At 34.9% G+C, this 20,336-nt stretch overlaps 1 protein-coding gene across 23 annotated transcripts in view; it reads left to right on the top strand.

Moving 5' to 3' along the window:
- The window catches only part of PSPC1 (paraspeckle component 1), a 70,061-nt gene that overhangs the window by 20,946 nt on the left and 28,779 nt on the right, over positions 1-20,336 (top strand). For 2 of the 23 annotated variants that reach the window (XR_012658899.1, XM_075082891.1), the window contains one exon: positions 26-5,291. The exons of 19 other annotated variants lie outside the window; for them this stretch is intronic. Coding sequence is in view for 2 of the 4 variants with exons in the window: in XM_075082891.1 (XP_074938992.1) it covers positions 26-34 (9 nt within the window). In the remaining 2 variants the exon portion in view is untranslated. Of the gene's footprint in view, positions 1-25; positions 5,292-13,397; positions 13,456-17,659; positions 17,830-20,336 lie in introns of those variants that run through there. 2 more of the 23 variants (XM_075082787.1, XR_012658889.1) reach the window with 2 other exon arrangements.

The raw sequence follows: 20,336 nt of genomic DNA, 5'->3' as shown, positions 1-20,336 counted from the left end.
GTCTATCTTCTGCATTCACTTGCAGGTTAAGTAATGGACATTTTTGAAAGAAGACTATCAGATTTCCTTGGACTTCGGTAATTCAGAAGTAGTTTTTTGCACTTCTTGGCTCTTCAGTGAATAGAACAGCACGGGGCTCAAAAGCCCCAGTAATGTAAGAAATATGAATTTTCACTAAGTGCAGAATTCTTTGCTACCTTATTCAAAACTAAACTAAGCTAAGGCAGATTTCCAATAATAAATAAAAATTTCCAAGGATCTTTTCAAATTTGATCTGCTTTCTACTAATAATAAATTTTGATTATTTTTATCTTGATAGCCTAGTGTACTTAATGAAGCTTATGGTGGTGAAGTTTTGTGAGGTTGTATGAATCTAGTGTCTGTTTCTTACCAAACTGCTATAAAGCTAAGCTGATTTATAAAAGCTCTTTTGTAGACTTTGGTTGGGAGAGATGAATTACCTCCTTATTGCAATCCAGCATACGTGTTCATGGAAGAAGTAGTTCATGTTTGTCACTTTAAAAGGCTTGTAAGGTAAAAGTGGCTTGGAGAAAGGCAGGTCATTAAATGTAGAACTGAAAAAGAGAGAGGGGGGGAAAAAACACAAGTAAACAAACAAACAAACAAAAACCACAAAAAACCCACCACAAAGTAACCAACCAAACAGAAAAATCCAACCAACCTGCCAAAACATTCCTGCTTTCTTGGCAGTGGTTTTACTTCAGTGATCAGTTTTTTTCCTGTGCATAAAGCAACATAGGCTAGGCCTTTGAGCAAGCAGTTTATAAATATGCATTTTGTGTTTTTGTGGATGGTCTTAGTTTTGGCAGTAGCACTACATTTTTTTTTATTATTTTTGCAGGATTGCAGTGATATGTAGACAGATAATTAAATCTTTCATTTCTTTTGGTCCTCAAGGATTTAGATACTAAATTTGGTGCGTTAGGCAAGAATAATATTTCCTTAACAGGCCTTAAAATATTAACAGTGCATTATTTCCAGAAACTACTAAATTATCCTCAGCCCTTAATTACACTGCCAGATATCAAAACTATTTTAGCTGTCATATCTGTTTTTGTTAGGAAAAGACATTGCATAAAAATCAATGCAGACCTTCAGCCATTTTTTTGTAGCACGTTATGTATTTGTATATAAGTATTTATTTCATTATGATTTTAGGATGGTTCATAATTGACTTTCTAGATTGTTTTTATGTATATCAAGGATGCTACTAAGGTAATTTTTCAGTAATGAAGCAAATAATCATTGCAATGTTACGTTTAATTTATAACTATATTTCAGTGTGTGTGTGAACTATTAATATTTAGGGTAATGTGATAAGTGTTCCTTGTGTTAAATTATAGATATTTAGGAGACTAAAATCTTTCACTCTGTTGCCATTATCTTGTAATGTTTGCATAAAATGCTTTAGAACCTAATAATATTTACTTCATGTGAACTTGCAAACGCAACAAGTGACCACTCATAAAGAATTTTTCTCCCTTAATGTGCTGTCAAACGTACATAAATTTCCAGTATGAATTTAGGTGTTGCAGTACTTGTAAGCGTTCCCAGGTTTGTTCTCTTCTACGGTACTGGATAAGGAATTTTTGTTTGTGTGTTTTAGGTTTTTCTGGTTTTGCTCATAACTTAAGCTTCTTTCAGTAAGACTAATGGATCAAGAAACTAAACAAACACTTTTCTAAAGGTACTTCATATACAATGGCAAAATGACATCAGCTTTGCCAGTCTGTTTCATGAGCCCTTGGATTTAGCAGATGCCATTTTTGTTCAATTATTAATGGAAACATTTCCACTGCATCTGTGTGCTTGTTTATAGAATGATCTGTTTGTATACTTTGCCTCTCCGATTTTATGGATTTTACAGATAAAAGTGGAGAAACCCCCACCCCAAACCACAAACAAGCCCTGTTACAGAGCAGGTGTAATAAGTCTGTATTCCATATCTTTAATATAATTTCTGAGAATTGTTAAAATAAGCATACTTACCTAAATTTCCTCAAATACTGAGTTCTTCATTTTTCCATCTTCTGACAAGTAAGAATAAGGCTTTTATAAATAATTTAGAAAAATCCTTTGTTAATGTAATTGTTTGATAAATGCCTTGCGTATTTTGAAGAAGCTGAAATTAATGTTTGCATTAATAATTTTCATTTTTTCTTCTTCAGCTACTGGATTTAAGTTTGACTTGGAGTTTGTACATGTATTTACCCAGACTAAGAAGAAATTAACTTTCAGTTTCAGTTGTCTACTTGATGCCTCTTTTGGACTTATCCACCTGTCTAAATCCTGAGATCTTACCTGGTGGCATTGAGACTTGCAGCCAAAATAAGTTCCCCTGGTTAGAAAAGTTTTGGGGTCTGTGTGTAAAGAAAGACTAAAACACACAGGAAGCAATAAGTGAGTCTGTAGAAATAGTATTTTTGATGTGAGGAAACCTGTTAATGGATCTGTTAATTAGTGTGAGGAAAGCTTATTTATAGATCTGGTTTCGCTCTGAAGAGGCAGTACCTTCTGAGTAGGTTTTTTTCTTAGTGTGAGCAGTAAACCTCTCACCTTTTGCTTAGCCTCTAACATTTTGCTTCAGTAACTCAGAGTGGAAAATTTTAATAGTGGTAATGCAGTAAAATGAGACATAGAAATTAACTTGTTGTAGTGAGGTTGCCTGTCATCTGATACCAGGCTAAATGCTCTTTTTAATTAAAATATTTAGGGTTTTTCTTGTTAATGTTTCACAAGCCTTCTTTTGTAGTATAGGCGTCAAGCAGGTTTATCTCATTACCAGAGCTAATACTTGTTTTCGGTTATTAAATCTTCCATGAGTAATATGGAATTTAAATCCGATATTTGTCTTCCATCAAGTTTTTCTTTAGGTTCTACTTTAATTTTCCAGAGACTAGGTTTTATTGTTTGGTGAATTAGCATTTTTAGGAAGTAGTGTTTTTTGGAAAGAAGAGATGAGTTTCAGTAGAGCTGTTTTGTAACTGTTCAGATGGAGAGTTTAATATCTTCGTTAATGGAAACTAACACTTGAAGAGTCAAATATATTTGATTTACCATTTAAAGATGTTTTTCCTGAACGTTATCACAGAATCATAGAATAGTTTGGGTTGGAAGGGACCTTTAGAGGTCATCTAGTCCAACCCTCCTGCGGTGAGCACGGACATCTTCAACTAGGTCAGGTTGCTCAGAGCCCCATCCAACCTGACCCTGAATGTTTCCAGGGACAGGGCATCTACTGCCTCTCTGGGCAACCTCTTCCAGTGTTTCACCACCCTCATTGTGAAAAATGTCTTCGTTATATCTAGTCTAAATCTACCCTCCTTTATTTTAAAACCATTACGCCTTGTCCTATCCCAACAGGCCCTGCTAAATAGTCTGTCCCTATTATGATTTCCTACAGTGTCTATTGGTTCACTAATCTAGGCTTAGTGTTGTGTAGGATGAAAAAGTATTTGTATTAGTTTAGTTTTGTACATGGCATGAAGCATACTGCTTTTACTAGTGTTGCTGAATGCAGTTTTGTTGATATATTTGTGGCAGGTTAGCTGGTGTCTCTTCTAAATGTATTAATACAAAAGATAGGAAAAACACAATATAATGTCAGAATTAGGTTCTTCAGGCTTTGTTTCTCTTCTGCATATAATGCTGGATTTTATAATCCTTTTGATTTACTTATGGAACCTTTGTGTTAGTTCCCCCTGCCCTTTCTGAATTACTAAACATTTGTTTATCTGTAGGGGAACTTGTATGTTCTTTAGGTAGGAACCAGCTATTCTTGTTTGTTCCTATTCATTGTGATGCCTATTGTGTCCCTAATGTGATTCTGACCTTTGGGTCTATAGTACGTACATAAAATAGTAGACGCTGTGGCTTAAGAGTTAAGAGTGGACTTAGGTCAGGCGATTTAACTAGAAGGCAATTTTTCTTAATCCGTTTGGATTTGTTCAGATGACCAGTTTCTTAAACTTTTGATTAAAATACTAGAATTGCCTGCTATAATGTATATTGTTTTCCTCAGAACTCTGTGTAATGAAATAAGTGTCTGTCTTCATTCAAGTCTGCCTCATCTTGCTCGTGTTTCACCGTAAATGGTCTCCAGGTCGTATAAAAGTACTAGCTAGAAAATTATGGAGAGCTAGAAAACTATGGAGCCTGGTTTCATGCTATGAAGTTTCACTGATGCTTCTTTATTGTTTTGTGTGTGTGCCAGAACTTTGTTGGGGAAATCTTAAACATTGAACTATTCTGACTGTAAGCAATATTCATAACATGTATAAAAGACTGCATATGTTTGTTAGAAATTTCTCCTACAGGACCTCTTTGTAGCTATGAAAAACTTTGGCTTTCATCTTCCTTTTGGCAAATACTTGCATATTCTAATCACTTGGTAACTCGGATCAGTTATAGGGTAGCAACTACAATTGGACCTCTTCTTTTTCTTACAGTTCAGTCAGCAGATGTAACATCATCTTGGTGAGAAAAAAACTGTTAATGCAAAAGCCTGTGTGTACTGTGGCTATAACTACTAGTGCTGCTTTTAAAGTGTTTTTAAGCTGATTTTGCAGTGTTACATTTGACATTCCAATTAAGAAATCAGGTTTTTACATAAACATGATCTAGGATATTCTTGGCTGCTTATTTTTTCTTCTAAGTAAATATTGACACTCGGTTCATCTTATCCTTGATCTTGCAGGTGGGGAAAATTGTTGTTTTGAATCAGTCCAATGCCCCCTCTGTTTTAATATTTGCCTAGATTTGTTTCTTGTGCAAAGAAAATGTAACATTTGGGAAATCTAAAATGCAGCATTGTTTTAGAACACCCACTTTTCAGTTAAATATTTTAGTGTATTTCTGCCTGATGGTACAGTTAGCCCAGACTTTGTTACCAGCTAAACAGCCCTTCATCTCCATACACGCCAGGGTGAATTGTGGAGTGCATCTTAAATTAACATCTTAAATAATTTGCAACTTGTTCTGTGAAAATAAGGTATCCTCCATGGTCCCATGGATGTCTGTTTTGATAATTGCCTACTTTCATGCCACTTCTTTAGCTAAAATAAAACCAGAATAATTCTAAGCTGCAGCATAGAAGTCTCTAATAGGCCTTTGAAGATGTGATTATATTGTGAATGTAATGTAATTACATTACATATATCAATTGTGAACTTGGTGATATGCTGGATATTGCTTTCAGAGAGTAGTTTTGCAGGTGAGTAAACATTTAAATGTGTTAAATTGATTACAAATAAATATTTGCATTATGTTCAGCTGTTGAACTGTATTTGTTTTTAATTTCCTTACTGTCATTCAAAAAATGAAGCTAATAGAAATAGGTGAAGTGTGTTTTTATGAATCGGTTCCATGGATCTAAAGTGGCTCTTAACTCCGATGGAACCAAATTAATTGACAGAATGTTGTAATGAGGAAGTTGCTATCAAGAGAGTTAATATCTATATATATCTTCCTTTTTTTTTTTTTTTTTAAAACCCCCCCACCCCCCCCGGATTTCCAGATCTCTTAAAGTGGTTACCTTCTCTAAGCACCTTCGTTTTGTGAAAAATTATTTTTGAATTTTACTTTAAAATATTTGAAGAGCAGAATTTTACCTTCATTGTGTTAGTTGTTAGATCGAGGAGAAATTTTGGCAGACTTTCTCTATTCCTGTTTGCTCTCATATGGTCAGCAGCCATGGTGTTTGGGGGCAGGGTGTGTATAATCTGTCTTTGCTGTTATGCCTTTAGAGAGTGCTTCATCTGTATAGCCATAGACAGTGAAGGTAGGATGGTGGGATTTTCCTCTACCTGAACAGATGACAAAGATGATTGAATAAAGGCATGGAATTAAAATTTTTGGATTTTATTCCTAGCTACTGTTTCTATGCAGTTTGTTTGGGGCCAGATTTTGCCTTCTGTATACATTAATTTTTTGGCTTGTGAGTAACATTTTCCACAGGCTGTAAGAACATGAGGAACTGTTTTAGTCAGTTTTATTCTGTAGATATTGTATATACAATATTTGACTGTATTATAACAAATGGAAGTGGAGAGGTGGGGAAAAAACCTTTGGAAGTAATGATATATTAATGCAGTATTGAACTTTAGAGAAGCAGCAAGTAACTGCAAGATAAAATAATGGAGAAAAGACAAATCTCAATACGGAGCAAAGTTCTGTAATCAACAGAGTAGGTTCTATGATAAATCTTGGCTTATGTTAGACTATATTCTTTTTTGTTAAGGAGTTAGATTGTCATTTGTATTTTTGGCCTGTAATATAGCATTCTGAAAGTATGAGTTCTGTGTAAAATGAAGCTGCAGTAGCTTAAATGATAAAAGGTCTTTAAAAAGCACAAGATTTTTCATAGAAAGATATTTATTTGTGCTTTTACTCAAGTATTTGAGTTTTTAAGATATTTTCTGTATAAGATTGCAATTCTCAAGTTTAGTGTCTAAGGTCACTAGATAATAATATTCAGAAGGATCTCCATAGCATGTAGACAACTTCTGTAGTAGTGATGCTAGTTTTTAATATTGAAGATGGGTGAATATCTCTGCATCCAAATCAGTGATTGGATTCTCAGTTGTCTCCATGAAGAAGTAGCTACTCAGGAAATTCTTAAAAAAATTTTTGTACTCTTACCTTTTCTGGCTCAGACAGTAAGATTTCTTTTGTTCACTTATTCTGAGATGAAAGCCACTAATGATGATTAACCTTTTTTCCACAAAATTTTGAATTTCGTTTGTCTTTTCTAGCTTCTTTGCCTTATTGCTGTAGTTCAGAGCAGTGGTTATTTTCTGCTTCTCATGACATAGGAGTGAGGAAATGTCTTCACTGTATAACAGTTGGAAGCATTTTGGACTGTGTTCCTCATCTTGTTTACTTTCTACCCCAAACTTAAATTTTGGAAAAAAAATATTTTTTTGACAGTATTTTAACAGTTTACTGAGAGTGACTCTCTACTGCAGACAGTTGTCACTCTAAGGTGTTGGCCATTTTAGACTGACTTTTTCTTGAAAGAACTTCAGCCGGCTCTTAACTTACCTTCTCACATCAGTATTTTTCTACAAATTTTTTTACTTTTATCTTTGCTAATTTTGAAGTACTAGCTGAAACATATTTCCAGGCTGGAACAAGCCCAGTGTGCCATATGGAGGGTGAGGAATAGCAGGAATGTTTGGGAGTCTTTTGTTGTGAAAAATAAATTTACTTTCCTCTTTCTGTGGTGGTGTTTTGGTCCACATTTTATAAAACGAAACCATTTTGTGATCCTGTTTTACTTTTTAATTGTGTAAGTATATACTCCTAGTCTACAGGATGTCACAGGTTTGCTTTCTTAGAGGTGGAATTAACTAGGACATGGATTAACTAGGATTTTGATTTTTTTTTTTTTAAAAAAAGGACACCTGAAATGTAAGTACAATCTTGTAGGTAAGAGAATGGTTCTTCTGCATCACGTAGGAAAGAACTCATGGACTGGTGTGTCTTATAAACACCAGTCCTATTTGGGAAGTATGAAATACAATCTTTTTTTGCCAAGACGCAAGAACAGCAAGTATGTTAATGTACAGAGCTGTACTTTGACTTAAAAAAGGAAAACTTAAAATCTTACAAGTCATGTTGAAACTAGTCTTAAGTGAAAAAGATTACTTGCAGCAGTATCTTTTGAGAGTAATAGTAATGTAATAATCATTCTTGAATGTTTTTAATGCTTGTAATCGTATTGCATTACTAACACCTTGCAGCTGCTATACATGACGGTCTTTTTGAGTGCTAACGCATACAATGAGATTTACATTATAGTGTTCGTAACATACATTTTTTTGGGCAACAGCTATAATTGTTACTGCCATTGGGAATGTTTTTCCAACTTATAGCATTGACTGGAATATATGTATCTGCATATATTTTGTGCAGTGTGTATTCCTGGTTTTACTGATGTGATAGGTTTTTTAGTGTATAGCTTTTTTTAATGGTATAACTTAGTGAGTTGTCTCCATCAACTCTTCATGACTTGAGTCACCAAGGAGATTAGCTTTAACTGTCTGCTCTAGCCCTGTTAGAATGTTTTTTTCTCAAAGACCAAGTCCTGTTGACAGCTCTTAAACATGATAATTCTTTTCATTAGACTTCCTATTTAAAAATAGGACTGTGTAGTTTCCTGTATAGCTACATTTGCTTTAGTTGTTATCTAGTTCAGTGTATTTGCTTGTGTCATTTTGTGTGAGGCAAGAGACCTTACCTTTTTTCAAACTCCTGGATGGGAGTTTCTAGACTTCTTGAGTAGTTTTGGCTGGAAGAGATTTCTGGAATGATCTAGTATGACGCCCAGCCCAGAGGAGCAATTAGCTCTGAATTTGCTGTGCTCAGGAACACATAGAAATCTTGGATTTTGAAAAAAGATCCGTATTTTTAATTTAAAAGTATTTACTTTTTTTCTACATGTGTTGGAATAAAATGAACTGTTTTGGGATATTGTAACTTTCAGATCTTGCATATAGATCTTAACTGATGGATAAACCAAAGAGGGAAAGGTGGCAAGAGGGGTGGGTGGAAGAGAAGGCTTTTATTACTTGAACTCGTTGCTAGCAGCTTAACTTCCAATGAGCTAGTCATTGGATTGAAATAGTGGAATATTCTGAGGAAGAGACAAATAATGCACAATCAAAAGTATCCCCCAAATTCCAGTTTTGACTGTCAAACTAGCAGTTTTAACCAGTTGTATGATTTATGTCTTTATAGGCATCTTTCAGTATATTACAATTTTGTGTAAGGTTTAAGGGACTTATGCCTCCTGTAGAGGCCTTTGGGAGCAATTTCTATTTTCTAGGAAGAACTTAGTGAAATAAACCACTTGAAGGGAGTAATGAATTCTAGTAATAGGTACAGAAATGTCTTACTAGTAACAGATACCGGAACGTATTACCTCTTCTGGCAAATATGATGTCTGCTAGAGAGTAGAATTCAGTTTCCATGTTAATGAAAACAGGTGAGAATCAACAGCACTGTTAATTACATTTTGCTCTACACATGCAACCTAGATAAAGTGCCAGTTAAGTTGCTGATCTTAATATGCAAATGTAAGTTTATGGGGTAAGTGTTCTTTTTTTGATAAGGTATTTTTTTGATGGTGTGTCTTAGCATTGTTTTGGTCACCATTCCTTAGCTGAAAGGTGAGTGAATAGACATACGTTAATTGCGATCTCCTAGCCACAAACACTTGAAGAAAACTGTATGATCTGTTGCCTTAATATTTCTGTTGATATCTTGCTTTTTGCATTTCTAAAATATTCCATTCCATATTTATTAAAAATTTTGGACAGTATTGTTACCATGAATAGTGCATCATTTAGAGGCAAGATTTTTAATTTTCTTCAGGCTGCTGCAAGTGCAAGGCCTGTTTCCGGGGGCAAAAAAGTAGTAGTGGTTTGTCAGTTTAAAAAAAGAAAAAAAAACCCAAACAAAAAAACCCCAGTTTTTAACTACTTGTATTTTTATTTTCAATGTGATAAAGGAGCTGCATCTGATACATTCTCCTGTATAAATTCTTAGGCATGTTTTCAAAACAGTTTCATGGTTTTATAGAGTGAATTTAAAAATATACTAACATATTTAAAGGAAACAGAAGAATCATCTTGGCAGTTCTGTGTATATTTAGACTACTGGTAGCAATGGTGACTGAGGTGTAAGAATGTTGTGTGTGATATACCTCAAATGCTCAAGAAATCTTTTTTCTAATACTTGTAAAAAGGGAGCATCCATACAATATTAAATGTACAATATGTATGTAATTTGAAAACTGGGTGTATTCAGTATTTTTGTATAGATCTACTTTTTACGGACGACATCAAAAGGAGTAGGAATTGTGAGGAAATAGCATTTTTAATGCTTGCATCTAAAGTGATTAGCAAGTATAATGCTGTGGTTGCCATCACAGCAGTTTTTTCTAAAAGCAGATTACTCAGATGAATCAGACCTTCTTGAGGTTTGTTTGCATTAGTGAGTTCTGAAATATTTTACAGAATCCTGTGAGAGAAGGTATTTGGAAAGCTTTCTTTTGAATTGTGTGAAGAATTACCCTTTTACAATAGGATGTTATTCTTTGTTTGCTTCCCTTTGTTTTTTTCGTTTTGGGTTTTTTAATCTTTCCAAAGCTCAAATTACACATTACTACACATTCTTTGTGTCTTACTTTTCCCCCCATAATTGCGTATCATCCACTTTTATTGTTCTCTTCCAGTTTAAGTTGCTTTCCCAGGTACTGGGTGACTTCAGATGGTCTTAATCTCCTCTGTAGATATTTTAATAGTAAAAGTTTAGCCCGTCTCTCTTGCTACTCAGTTTTAACTTGCTGTATGGGTGGCTTCAGGGAAAGGGCTGAAGCAGGCTGCTACTCAACAGAAGAATGAGCAGTCGTGCAGTGAGGAAGAGAAGCTCTGAGAAGATGATGCTATCATTGCTATGTTCTGCAAAGGGCTTGAATATCCAAGAATGAAGCTGTCAGGTGGGCTGGAATATTAACCAGCGCTGGTTTGGCTATTCTAATTGCCTGTTGGTAGTCCGTTGTTGTATTTTAGGCAAAACCCATGGAATAGTTGACCTGACTTACCTGCAATAACTTGTTTATGCTCCCATAGTAATTAGCTGTCTAGGATATGATTCGTGTGGGATAGGACTGAATTTTTGTTATCATCTGGACTTCTGCGAATGCAGATTTTGACAAATCATCTAAGTACATGTTATAGTTAATATGTCAAGCATTTAGTTACATTAATGATATATGCTGTCAGTTAACATTTGAAATAGAGTATTTTCTCTGATAGGGGATATATCTTAAATTTTCTAATTCCCTGTTAACCGTATAGAAGAATTCCCCGTGCTGAAAATTCAAAAGAACATGAGAAGTTGTGAACATGCAACAGTAGGAATAATAATAATTCTTGTAGGCATGTTGTTAGATTAACAGGCAGCAGAGATGATAGGGCACATTTATGAATCCTGAGTCTGTAGCTGAAATTTTTTTGTTGTTTTTTTTTTAATATGGTAATAATTCAACTCTAAAGTTAAAGCTACAAAATGGCAAATAATTGCACCATGGTTTTTGTTACAAAGGTTAGACTAGACTAAAAGGCAGAAAAATTACAGGTTCTACCCCTCTCTTGTTGTACTTGCTAACTGAAGACTGGTAGCATTTCAAGCTGAGAAAAAACTGGTTTGTTGTGAAAGAGGAAGTATAGTGTGCTTTTTAAAAAACTGTGTGGTGTAGCTTGCCAATAGTTCTATCCTTTGCAAAGAAAACGAGTGAAGTTCTAGTAACTACTGCAGCTTTATAGCTCTGTATTTAACATCCTTATCTACCTGGTACTGTACTCAGCCCTGCCTTATGGCACATTTCACATTTAAAAAAAAAAACCACCAGCTGGCAGTTGAACCTGAGATGCATCAAGTAAGTATGTGCAGTAATTAAAAATTTGGTACTTTCGCTTGTAGCTAAAGAGTATCTCACCACTGTGGCGTGTCCTGTTTTCACGCATGCACATCTGCAAGCATGTGTGCACACATAGTCTGATTGATGTGAACTGATAGCCGTGGTGCTTTTCTCCCACGTTGGGCTAGGGGTTGACATTAGGGATGATATACCACTTTTCCTTCCTCTTCTTTATGTCAGGGCTGAGGTATAAAACAGACTAATGTCAACGAGGTTGTATGCTGATTTTGTGACAAATTCATTGGTATCGATTTGTTGGTACGATTGATCTTAATGGGGCTGCTGATTTTACTTAATATGTCAGTTGACATCACTGTCTGACAAAGTAGTTGCGTGTCTGTAACAAAGGTTTAATGGGGGCTCTAGGATCAGAAGAAGAGGCCCTTCTTAGTGTTCATAAACAGCCTTTCATAGCTGGACCTTAAAACTGCCTTTGTCTTTTAGTTACGAGGCCGTACTTTTCCTTTCCACACTAAGCCATAGTCTTTTGAAAATAGCGTATAATCATCTTACATTAAGTTCATTTTCTAGGTTAATATGGGTTACTACAAAGTTATTGACCTGAGAGCTGTTTGTCATCTATCTTATGATGATTTCCAATACCAGGATATTTTTGCAAAACTGTTGGCTCTGTTCTGTCAAATGTTGGTGTCTGCTGCTTCAAGTGTGTGAAGATACAAGATTCATGTTTGGCATCCCAAATGTGATTGAACAAGAGAGTTTTGTGAAACCATAAAAGTACTATGAATGTATTTTGATTTGATTAATATTTCAGTTTAAAGGTTGCTTTTAGCAAGACTGATTCAGTTGCCTAGTACATGGAATTGTTTTCAAAGTGCACCTGAGCTTATACTCTTAAATCATAAGTGGAATGATTTCAGAATCAGGTAAATTCTTTTGCATATGCTTGTTCTCAAAATACGTGTGTTCGCTCCAGAGTGGAATATACGTTAACATTCTTGCAGAAAATTAATGAGAAAGTTTTTGGTGTAACTTTCATTAGTTTTCATTTTGAACTGTGAATTTGTTTTATCCTTTTGATGTAAACAGTAATACTAAAATCCCTTGGAATTATCTGTGATCTGTGTTTCCCCTAAGTGATGATTTTTGCCACTCTGGGTACCATCTCTTGAGTATTGCTTCACAGCAGGCCGTGGTTCATGATCAGTAACGTCAGAACTCTGTTGGTGTTGGATTACTGAGCATTAGTTCAATCTGTATCAATTTGGTGTGTTTGTCTATTTAGTATAAATGCATGTTACGTAGTTTGTTGACATTCTTATGCTGGTTTCAAAAGGTCGTTCGTTATCTGAACTGATATCACAATAGCATGATATAATTTATCAGAAAATGTACCACCACCAAGTTAAGTCAAAACTATTTGAATGAAGATGAACTGGCAGATTGAGTTTATATACCATAATGTAACACATCAGAGCTTGATTTCCAGTCAACACAAGCATTTTTGAGTCATGAAGCTGGATTGACTGTATTATTGAACCACGGCCTTTAGGCAATACTGTAATAAGACCTCTTTATTTACAGTTAAAATGTAAATATACTGCTGTTTATTAATGAAAAATGGTGAGTGAAGATGGATTCATTTGCAGTTGATCTCATAACTATTTGGGAACTTTAGACTGCTGCATCTGATAAATTAAACTTATGATATTTAACCTTTAGCATTATGTAAAAATGTACAGCGTTGCTATATTGAACTTATTCCCTTTGATTTTATAAAAACGGGAGTATAGTTAACTTCATTCCTCGTACATTTTTGTGATCAACGGAAACTTTTGAAACTTGAAAATTTTTATTTTCATGGAGTAAATGGGAATGTTTTAAGTTCTAAGAATGATAGGTTGATCATGAAAACTATGTTTACTTTCAGAGAGAACAGGAAATGAGAATGGGTGATATGGGTCCTCGTGGAGCAATAAACATGGGAGGTAGGGATCTGAAGGAAAAAGGCTTCTGTAATGTAAAATTTCTTTTTCTTTGGGACTGTACATGTTACTCAAGCACTATTAATTAGTGAAAACTACTAGTAAAAAGGAGTAAACTGTGTTAGGAAATAAAAAAATCTCATATATTTTGCTTCCAAACAGCTAGGTTTTTTCCACAATCTGTATCTTTATTTTACTGCTTTGACTACCTGTGGGAGAAAAATATGATGTGCAAGTTAAGAGGAAAAAAAAGGCAGGGAAAGACGATGCGCTAGAAATTATTTGATCTTGAGAGGAGTTTTCTGTTCAGAAAGTATTTGGCATTCTTTTTGAGGGACTGCCTATTCAGAAAAGTTGGGACTGTAATTGCATGCAGTGAAATGATGTAGAGCTTTTAAATTTTTAAGTTCTTGTTGACATACCTGACAAATGATTAATGAATGTTGTGGTTGGTGTTCTACTAATTTATTGCAAGTCTGCATTTGCAAATATTCTCAGTTCACTTTTGTGACTTAAAATATTGTCACTGCTAGAAACTCTTACTGTGAAGTCTAGAAAAGTACATTCTTAATAATTAGCACTTGCTCATATATACAGACTGAAACAGTTTGAAATCTTACTTAACCAGAATATCTGCTTTTAAACAAGACTGAAACTGAAAATGTGTCTTAAAAAAAAAATCTTACTAAACTATAATAACTGTCAGTATATATCTCTTGGAAGCTTCCTGATGTTCATTGAAAATAAAGATAATTTTAAGAAAAGTTAATACTATTTTTGCATATTTTAAATGTGAAAGTACATCGAAAACTTAGTAGACATTGTTGCTTTTGTTAACCTTTTGAGTAATGTGAATCTATAGACTAATGAATCTGCTTGGTCCAGGTTTTAAAATACATTATTCATCATTTCCTTGCATTTATTAATTGAGGCACGTTTATAGCTGCAGAATAGAAATAGGCTTTTTATTTCAGTGAAGATGAAAAACTTTAAAAAGAATTCTAAAGGAAGACATTGTGAAAGAATTTACAAATAGTAAGCTGAAGCATAAATTGTCACTAATTTTTTACTTTAGTTGTATTTTTGTATGTTATTGCAGTCTACTTGAAAATTTCATTTAATTAGGAGACTCTGTAAATATTGATACTGTGGTAACTACTAATGCCAGTTGTCCAGATCCACAAGATACACTTATATAGAGATTTGAAATGTGTATTTATAGCAATTGGTTCACAGCTCTCTTCTCAGGTTTTAATGCTTAACAATGATCATCATAATCTTTGTAAGCTTTGTGCTATAACTTTTGATTTTAAACTTGATAGGAATGCTTTTAAAAATAAATTGGTAGTTCCAAAACAGGTCATGATAAAAGTGAACTAGAATTTTAAAAAGGGAGAAATACCCACAGCAAATAGTTAAAGATAGTGTTTGTTTCCACAGTATCTGGATTTTAGGTTGGCTCACTGTAGAGATTTTTTTCTCCAGCTCATTAACAACCTTACCACTACAACAACAAAAAAACTTGACCCCAGAAACCTGCAGTAGACCTTTAAATAGTAGACCTTTAATTGTTGATCTTAGCATTCTTTCTCAACATTCCTGTTGAATTGTAACTTTATTTTTAACTGGCCTTTACCTGTGCTATTTGTGACTTTTCATCATGTGGGACAGCCTGACGGAAATACCTTCATGATAGCGTTATTAGAAAGCAAGGTAACTCTGTGACAGAATTTAGTAGCATTGGGCTGACTTGTGTACAACTACTCGTTTTTACGTTGCTTTCTGTGGCAAACAAGTTCTGAGAGAATCTGTATGCCTCACCATAGCACTTAACTGGATTTGTAGTGCTAGGTGCAGCTGATAAACTTTTCAATATGGGGAGAGGAAAAAGGCCTTTCTGGGAACTATCTCTACATTGATGAGGATTATTGACTGTGGCTTGTTGCCAGCTGTGCCAGACCTTGGTAAGTGCAGTTTGGACACTTAGAGTGTACTTTTTCAGCCCTCCAGATTGCAGAAAAAGACTTTTTTAGTCTCTGTGCATTGTGGCATGAACACTGGTGACTGCTTTCCATCTGTTGCTGAACCTGTGATTTAACTGCTAACATCAGTGTCCAACCAAAAAGAATGGGCAGTCAAGTGGTTAGCTCTTAGGCTTTGCTTTGGAACTAGGAGGACCTCTGAGGTATAGCTAAAATGGTGTAGTAGCCTCTTGATGAAACTGTGCAAAGCCCACTCTCCTTGCATTCCATTCCGCAGTTGTCCTCATATCAGAGCTGACTCTGCTTTAAACTGGCTTAATAATATAGAGTTTTGATAGTATAGGTCACTATATGTCGCCCTGGAAGCAATACAGGTGCATTTGTATGATATGGATGGAGGATAAGAACTTTGCAGTTGAAGGGTAATGGAAGGCTACCTGAGTGTGGCCAGCTGGCTAAGTTCAGTTATGCTGATAAGCAAGCCACTAACAAATAATTGAGCACTGACTACTTCTAGTTAATGACGCTACTACTAGCACTAAGCACTGCCATTATGATAGTCCTGCAGAGTACTTCTAGCCTCTGAAAATACAGGTTTCTCCTTATACTGGCAGTTTAGACTTCCCAGTTTTCTTCCATATTTAATCAGTGAATGTATCATGCTAAAAACAGTTTTAGGGCATATTCAACTGTAATTCTCTTGAATTCTAGCACAATCTTCTACCTGCTACATGAACTGATCATGCTTGTGGGTAGGTAAGAAGATCCAACTTGCACAGACCTTCATTTTGGCTTGGTGTCATAGTGAGAGGTCTTGGGAGTTCCTCATTACTAAGTTCAAATGCTTTTCAAAATTACAGGATTTTTCTCTATGGCTTCTAATAAACTTGTGAAGCATTGTACGTGTGCTACTGTGTTGCATGGGTTGTTCATGCAAAGCAGCTTGCAGTTGGCATAATGTATATGATCAAGTCCGGGTCTGCAATTTTAGCAGCAGTATTGTGGATGCAGTGGTTGCGCTGACTGCTGTGATATGTGTACTCAGGGCAGGTTATAAAGATGCAAATTTGCATACCTGCATATAGTCCTAGTACTCTGTGTGTGCTAAATGGCCTGCTTACAGTGATGCACATTTATGTATTCATTACCAAAGAAGTTAGTTGTGATGAGAGGTTGATTTTTTGAAATAACAAGTTTTATTAGTCTAGCAACGTGTCAGATTTCTTGATATTCTTGTATTTTGTCATGACTTAAAACATAGGCTAGATTCCAAAGGCATCTCTTCTTCCATTGTCAAATTTTGGATACACCCATTTAACTGAAAAGGGTCGATTATTATTGTGGGGGGAAAAAACCTGCATCACCCCCAGTCTTAAATTTGATGATGATAATAGCAGGCATAAATGATATAGATATATAGTAACACTTTTTTTTCCTTATAACAACCTGAGAAAACGTTACGAAGGCAGTTTTTCCTACCTGTTGAATATATTAGTGGATACTGGCAGAGTGGTGTTTCGTACCTCAAGATTATAGCTAAATGATCTCCTCAGAACATGTCTTTAAGCTTTTCTTCTACCTCTTACTGTGAATAAGAATTTTGGGGGAGACTGTTCTGTCCCTTTCAATTCTAACAAAACTTCCCTTAGTTTTCTGGTACTTCTACTGTAATAAATTACATTTAAATACAAGATTTATTTATGCCATATTACAAATAATTTATTTTAAAGTTGAGTACCATCTTTGGTGTTGCTTTTAGATGTTAGACTAATATACTGTAACACTATGTACAGTTAATATAATATTGGTGGAACAGTTCTTACAAATGTATATTTAACATGTTATGATCCCTAAAGAGCCAAGTTGCCTTATAGCTGCCAATTACTGCAAAATCACTTGAGATTTTTGCTAATTTGTGAGGTGTATGCTGCAGGTATATGCTATATGAACACTTCAATTCCTGCACAGAAATGGTACAGCAATATTTAGCTGTAAAGTTCAGGATTTTCAAATACATGAGGCAGATTGTCATGCAGAATAACAGGGATTAATGAAAATCTGTTTAAAAGCAGATGACTGAGATAAATGTACAGTCTCAAAGAATAATCTTTTTTATTTCAAGTATTGGAAGTCTTGTACATTTGGCTTTTTAAATATTGTAAATTGTTTGTTTATTCTTGTAAAATTCAGATAGGACAGCTCTAAGTATAGATTGTTTTGCATAGATGCGTTTAGCCCAGCACCTGCTGGTAACCAAGGCCCTCCTCCAATGATGGGTATGAATATGAACAACAGAGGAACTTTACCTGGCCCTGCAATGGGTCCTGGTCCTTCCATGGGACCAGAAGGAGCTGCAAATATGGGAACACCAATGATGCCAGATAATGGAACAGTGGTAACGTATCACAAATTTAATTACTTTGAATAGCTGTCATGTCTCATGGCCCATTTTTGTTACCAAAGATATTTTCACACTGAGTAAGAACTTGTTATGTGTTTTGAATCTGTTAAAAGTAATTGGTTAAACTTCTTCATGCAAATAATTAACAACACAGACAGGAAATCTTTATGTGATATGACTGTGAAAATCCTACTTCCCTTAAGGATGGGGTGAGTTCTTTGATCAGTAACCAGACTTTAAATGGAGGTTGGAATATACAGCACTTGCAGCAGAACTTTTGCATGTATGACCTGTCATGAAAAACTCAGAAGGAAATCGCTTCTGTGAAATGAAAAAGGAACAGCATACAAGACTAATCTGCAAATTTAGTAATTTCTAGGTATTAGCTTATGTGGTGTTTTTGATGAACAGTTAAATGTTGGAAGCTATGTAGTGTGAAGATATCTTTGTGTAAACTATTTAATTTTTTTAAAGCAGCTTTAGTGTTTCTTCTAACAGTGTTGAAAGCATGAGATTATGACAGTAATTATGCACTTAGAAAAGTATGCAAACAGCTATTAGGGATAACTGTCATATCAACACAGGGAAAATAATATTGCCCAGTTGCCAAGGGTAGTAGGGAATGTCATGTATACATCTGGAATTTTTTATCAGGAGCAGATAAGCTATTGGGATGCAGTTAAATAACTAGCCATTTTTGTTCTCATAGCCAGTCACTTTTCCTAGCTGTAATGTCTTATGTAGAGAAACAACTATATAATTTTTAATCGTGATTTTTGCCTATTTTTCAGTGTTCTATAAACATTTGAGATGTTCTAGTGGTGATGTGATGTAAAGGAGTATGTAGTATAAACAGTGATTCCATTAGAGTTTTATTGGAACGCAGAAGCATTTTGTAGCTCTATTTTTTATATATGCTTTCTCAACAGTATTCATCTGTGATTGAGCAATCTATATAATGAAGTTTGGAGAAAACCCTTTGTTCGTTAGAGGAAAAAGATTTTGACTGAGCACAAAATATGTAATGAGTCTCTCCTTTACCAGTTGAAGGAGAGGATCTCATTTCACATCAGAGAGGCCAGCTCATTTTATCGGATGTATCATTCCTCACAAAGTGTAGGGATGCCTTTCACAAAATACTGTTCTCAGAGATGCTTTTACTTGAGACCAGTGTGTTACTGGTCACCTCTGGAACATTCTCTTGTGATTATAAGGACACTGAAAAAGAGTTGTAAGGAAAAGAACATGATATTGTAAATAATGGTATCCATCTCAAACTGTTGTTTTTCTACCAAAAGTCATTTCAGGTATGGAAATGTAGGGAGTATACTGACACTTCGAAATGCATGTTTTAAAAATATTTTGGTGTTTACTTCCATTTTCTTCTGCATGCTACTGAAGGACAAATTAGATGCTGGTGTGGTTTTTTTGTTGGTTTTTTTTTAGATTTTTGTTTTACTTACAAGGTTTTTAAATTGGGGGACAGGCCCCTGTGGGAAGGTATAGCCATGTTGTATTTTTGCTGCTGTTGGAAAGGCACTTTAAAGATCCTTTGAGGGCTGTCTACTAAAACACTAAGAGTTAATTTCAGTTTCTGCTGAGAAAAATAGAGGATATGCTTTACAGACCAGAAATGCAGTTTTCATTTTTTAAATTGGATGGCTTCTGAAGACTTCTAGGGGAGACTTAGAGCAATCACTTTTTGTCAGTGCAGTCTTCTGAAATATAGATTATCTTTGAACATAACATTTTAAAAATAGCTTCTCCCCCCCATACTTTAGCTGGGTTTTAACATTTTTTTAAAAAGGTTTAATTACTGCAGCTTTCTTCCTAGCTGGAGAGTGGTCCTTGTTGGAAAGAGGACTTGACTTGACTTTTTGTCCAGGAGTCAAATGGTAAAAATTATCAGAGTATGTGATAAGCTATTTGTTGAAATTCATATCCATTGCTGACAAGCTGGCAGGAGTGAAAGATAATTTTTCAACAATTTTTAACCAGTGTTGCAGATTTTAAGGTACTTTGGGGTAGTAGTAGATCTTTATGCAGCTGTTGAAGTAAGTTTTTTCTTATTCAATGTCAAATTAAAAAAAATGCACATACAATAATCTAATTTTTATATAGATAAAGTGCTGTTTTAAAATAATACATATATGAATTAGCAGACTTTAGAACTGTTGAGCTTTACCACTGTTACCTGAGTTAGACTTTCAGAAGAACTCTTCCGATTCAGGCATATAAAGTAAGTGACAATCTTGAATGTTCTTGTCAAACTCTTAATCCCTGGGCAGTTAATGTAGATCTCTGTACAAAAGGAATTTCTTCTGAAAGCCTAACTGTCCTCAGCAGGTGGATGATGAGTTATTTCAATAATTGATTATACCTTATATCTATGCTTTTTAATGGTTTGTGTTACGTTGAGTTAATGTTTTACATTTCATCATGTGGGGTTCTGTTTTTAAATACTTGCATAAATACTTAACTATAAGTGCTCAGATGCATGT

Source organism: Phalacrocorax aristotelis, chromosome 1 (assembly GCF_949628215.1).
Source record: "Phalacrocorax aristotelis chromosome 1, bGulAri2.1, whole genome shotgun sequence".
NCBI lineage: Eukaryota > Metazoa > Chordata > Aves > Suliformes > Phalacrocoracidae > Phalacrocorax > Phalacrocorax aristotelis.
The sequence above is the reverse complement of the archived record's forward strand: the minus strand, read 5'-3'. Positions and strand labels throughout refer to the sequence as shown.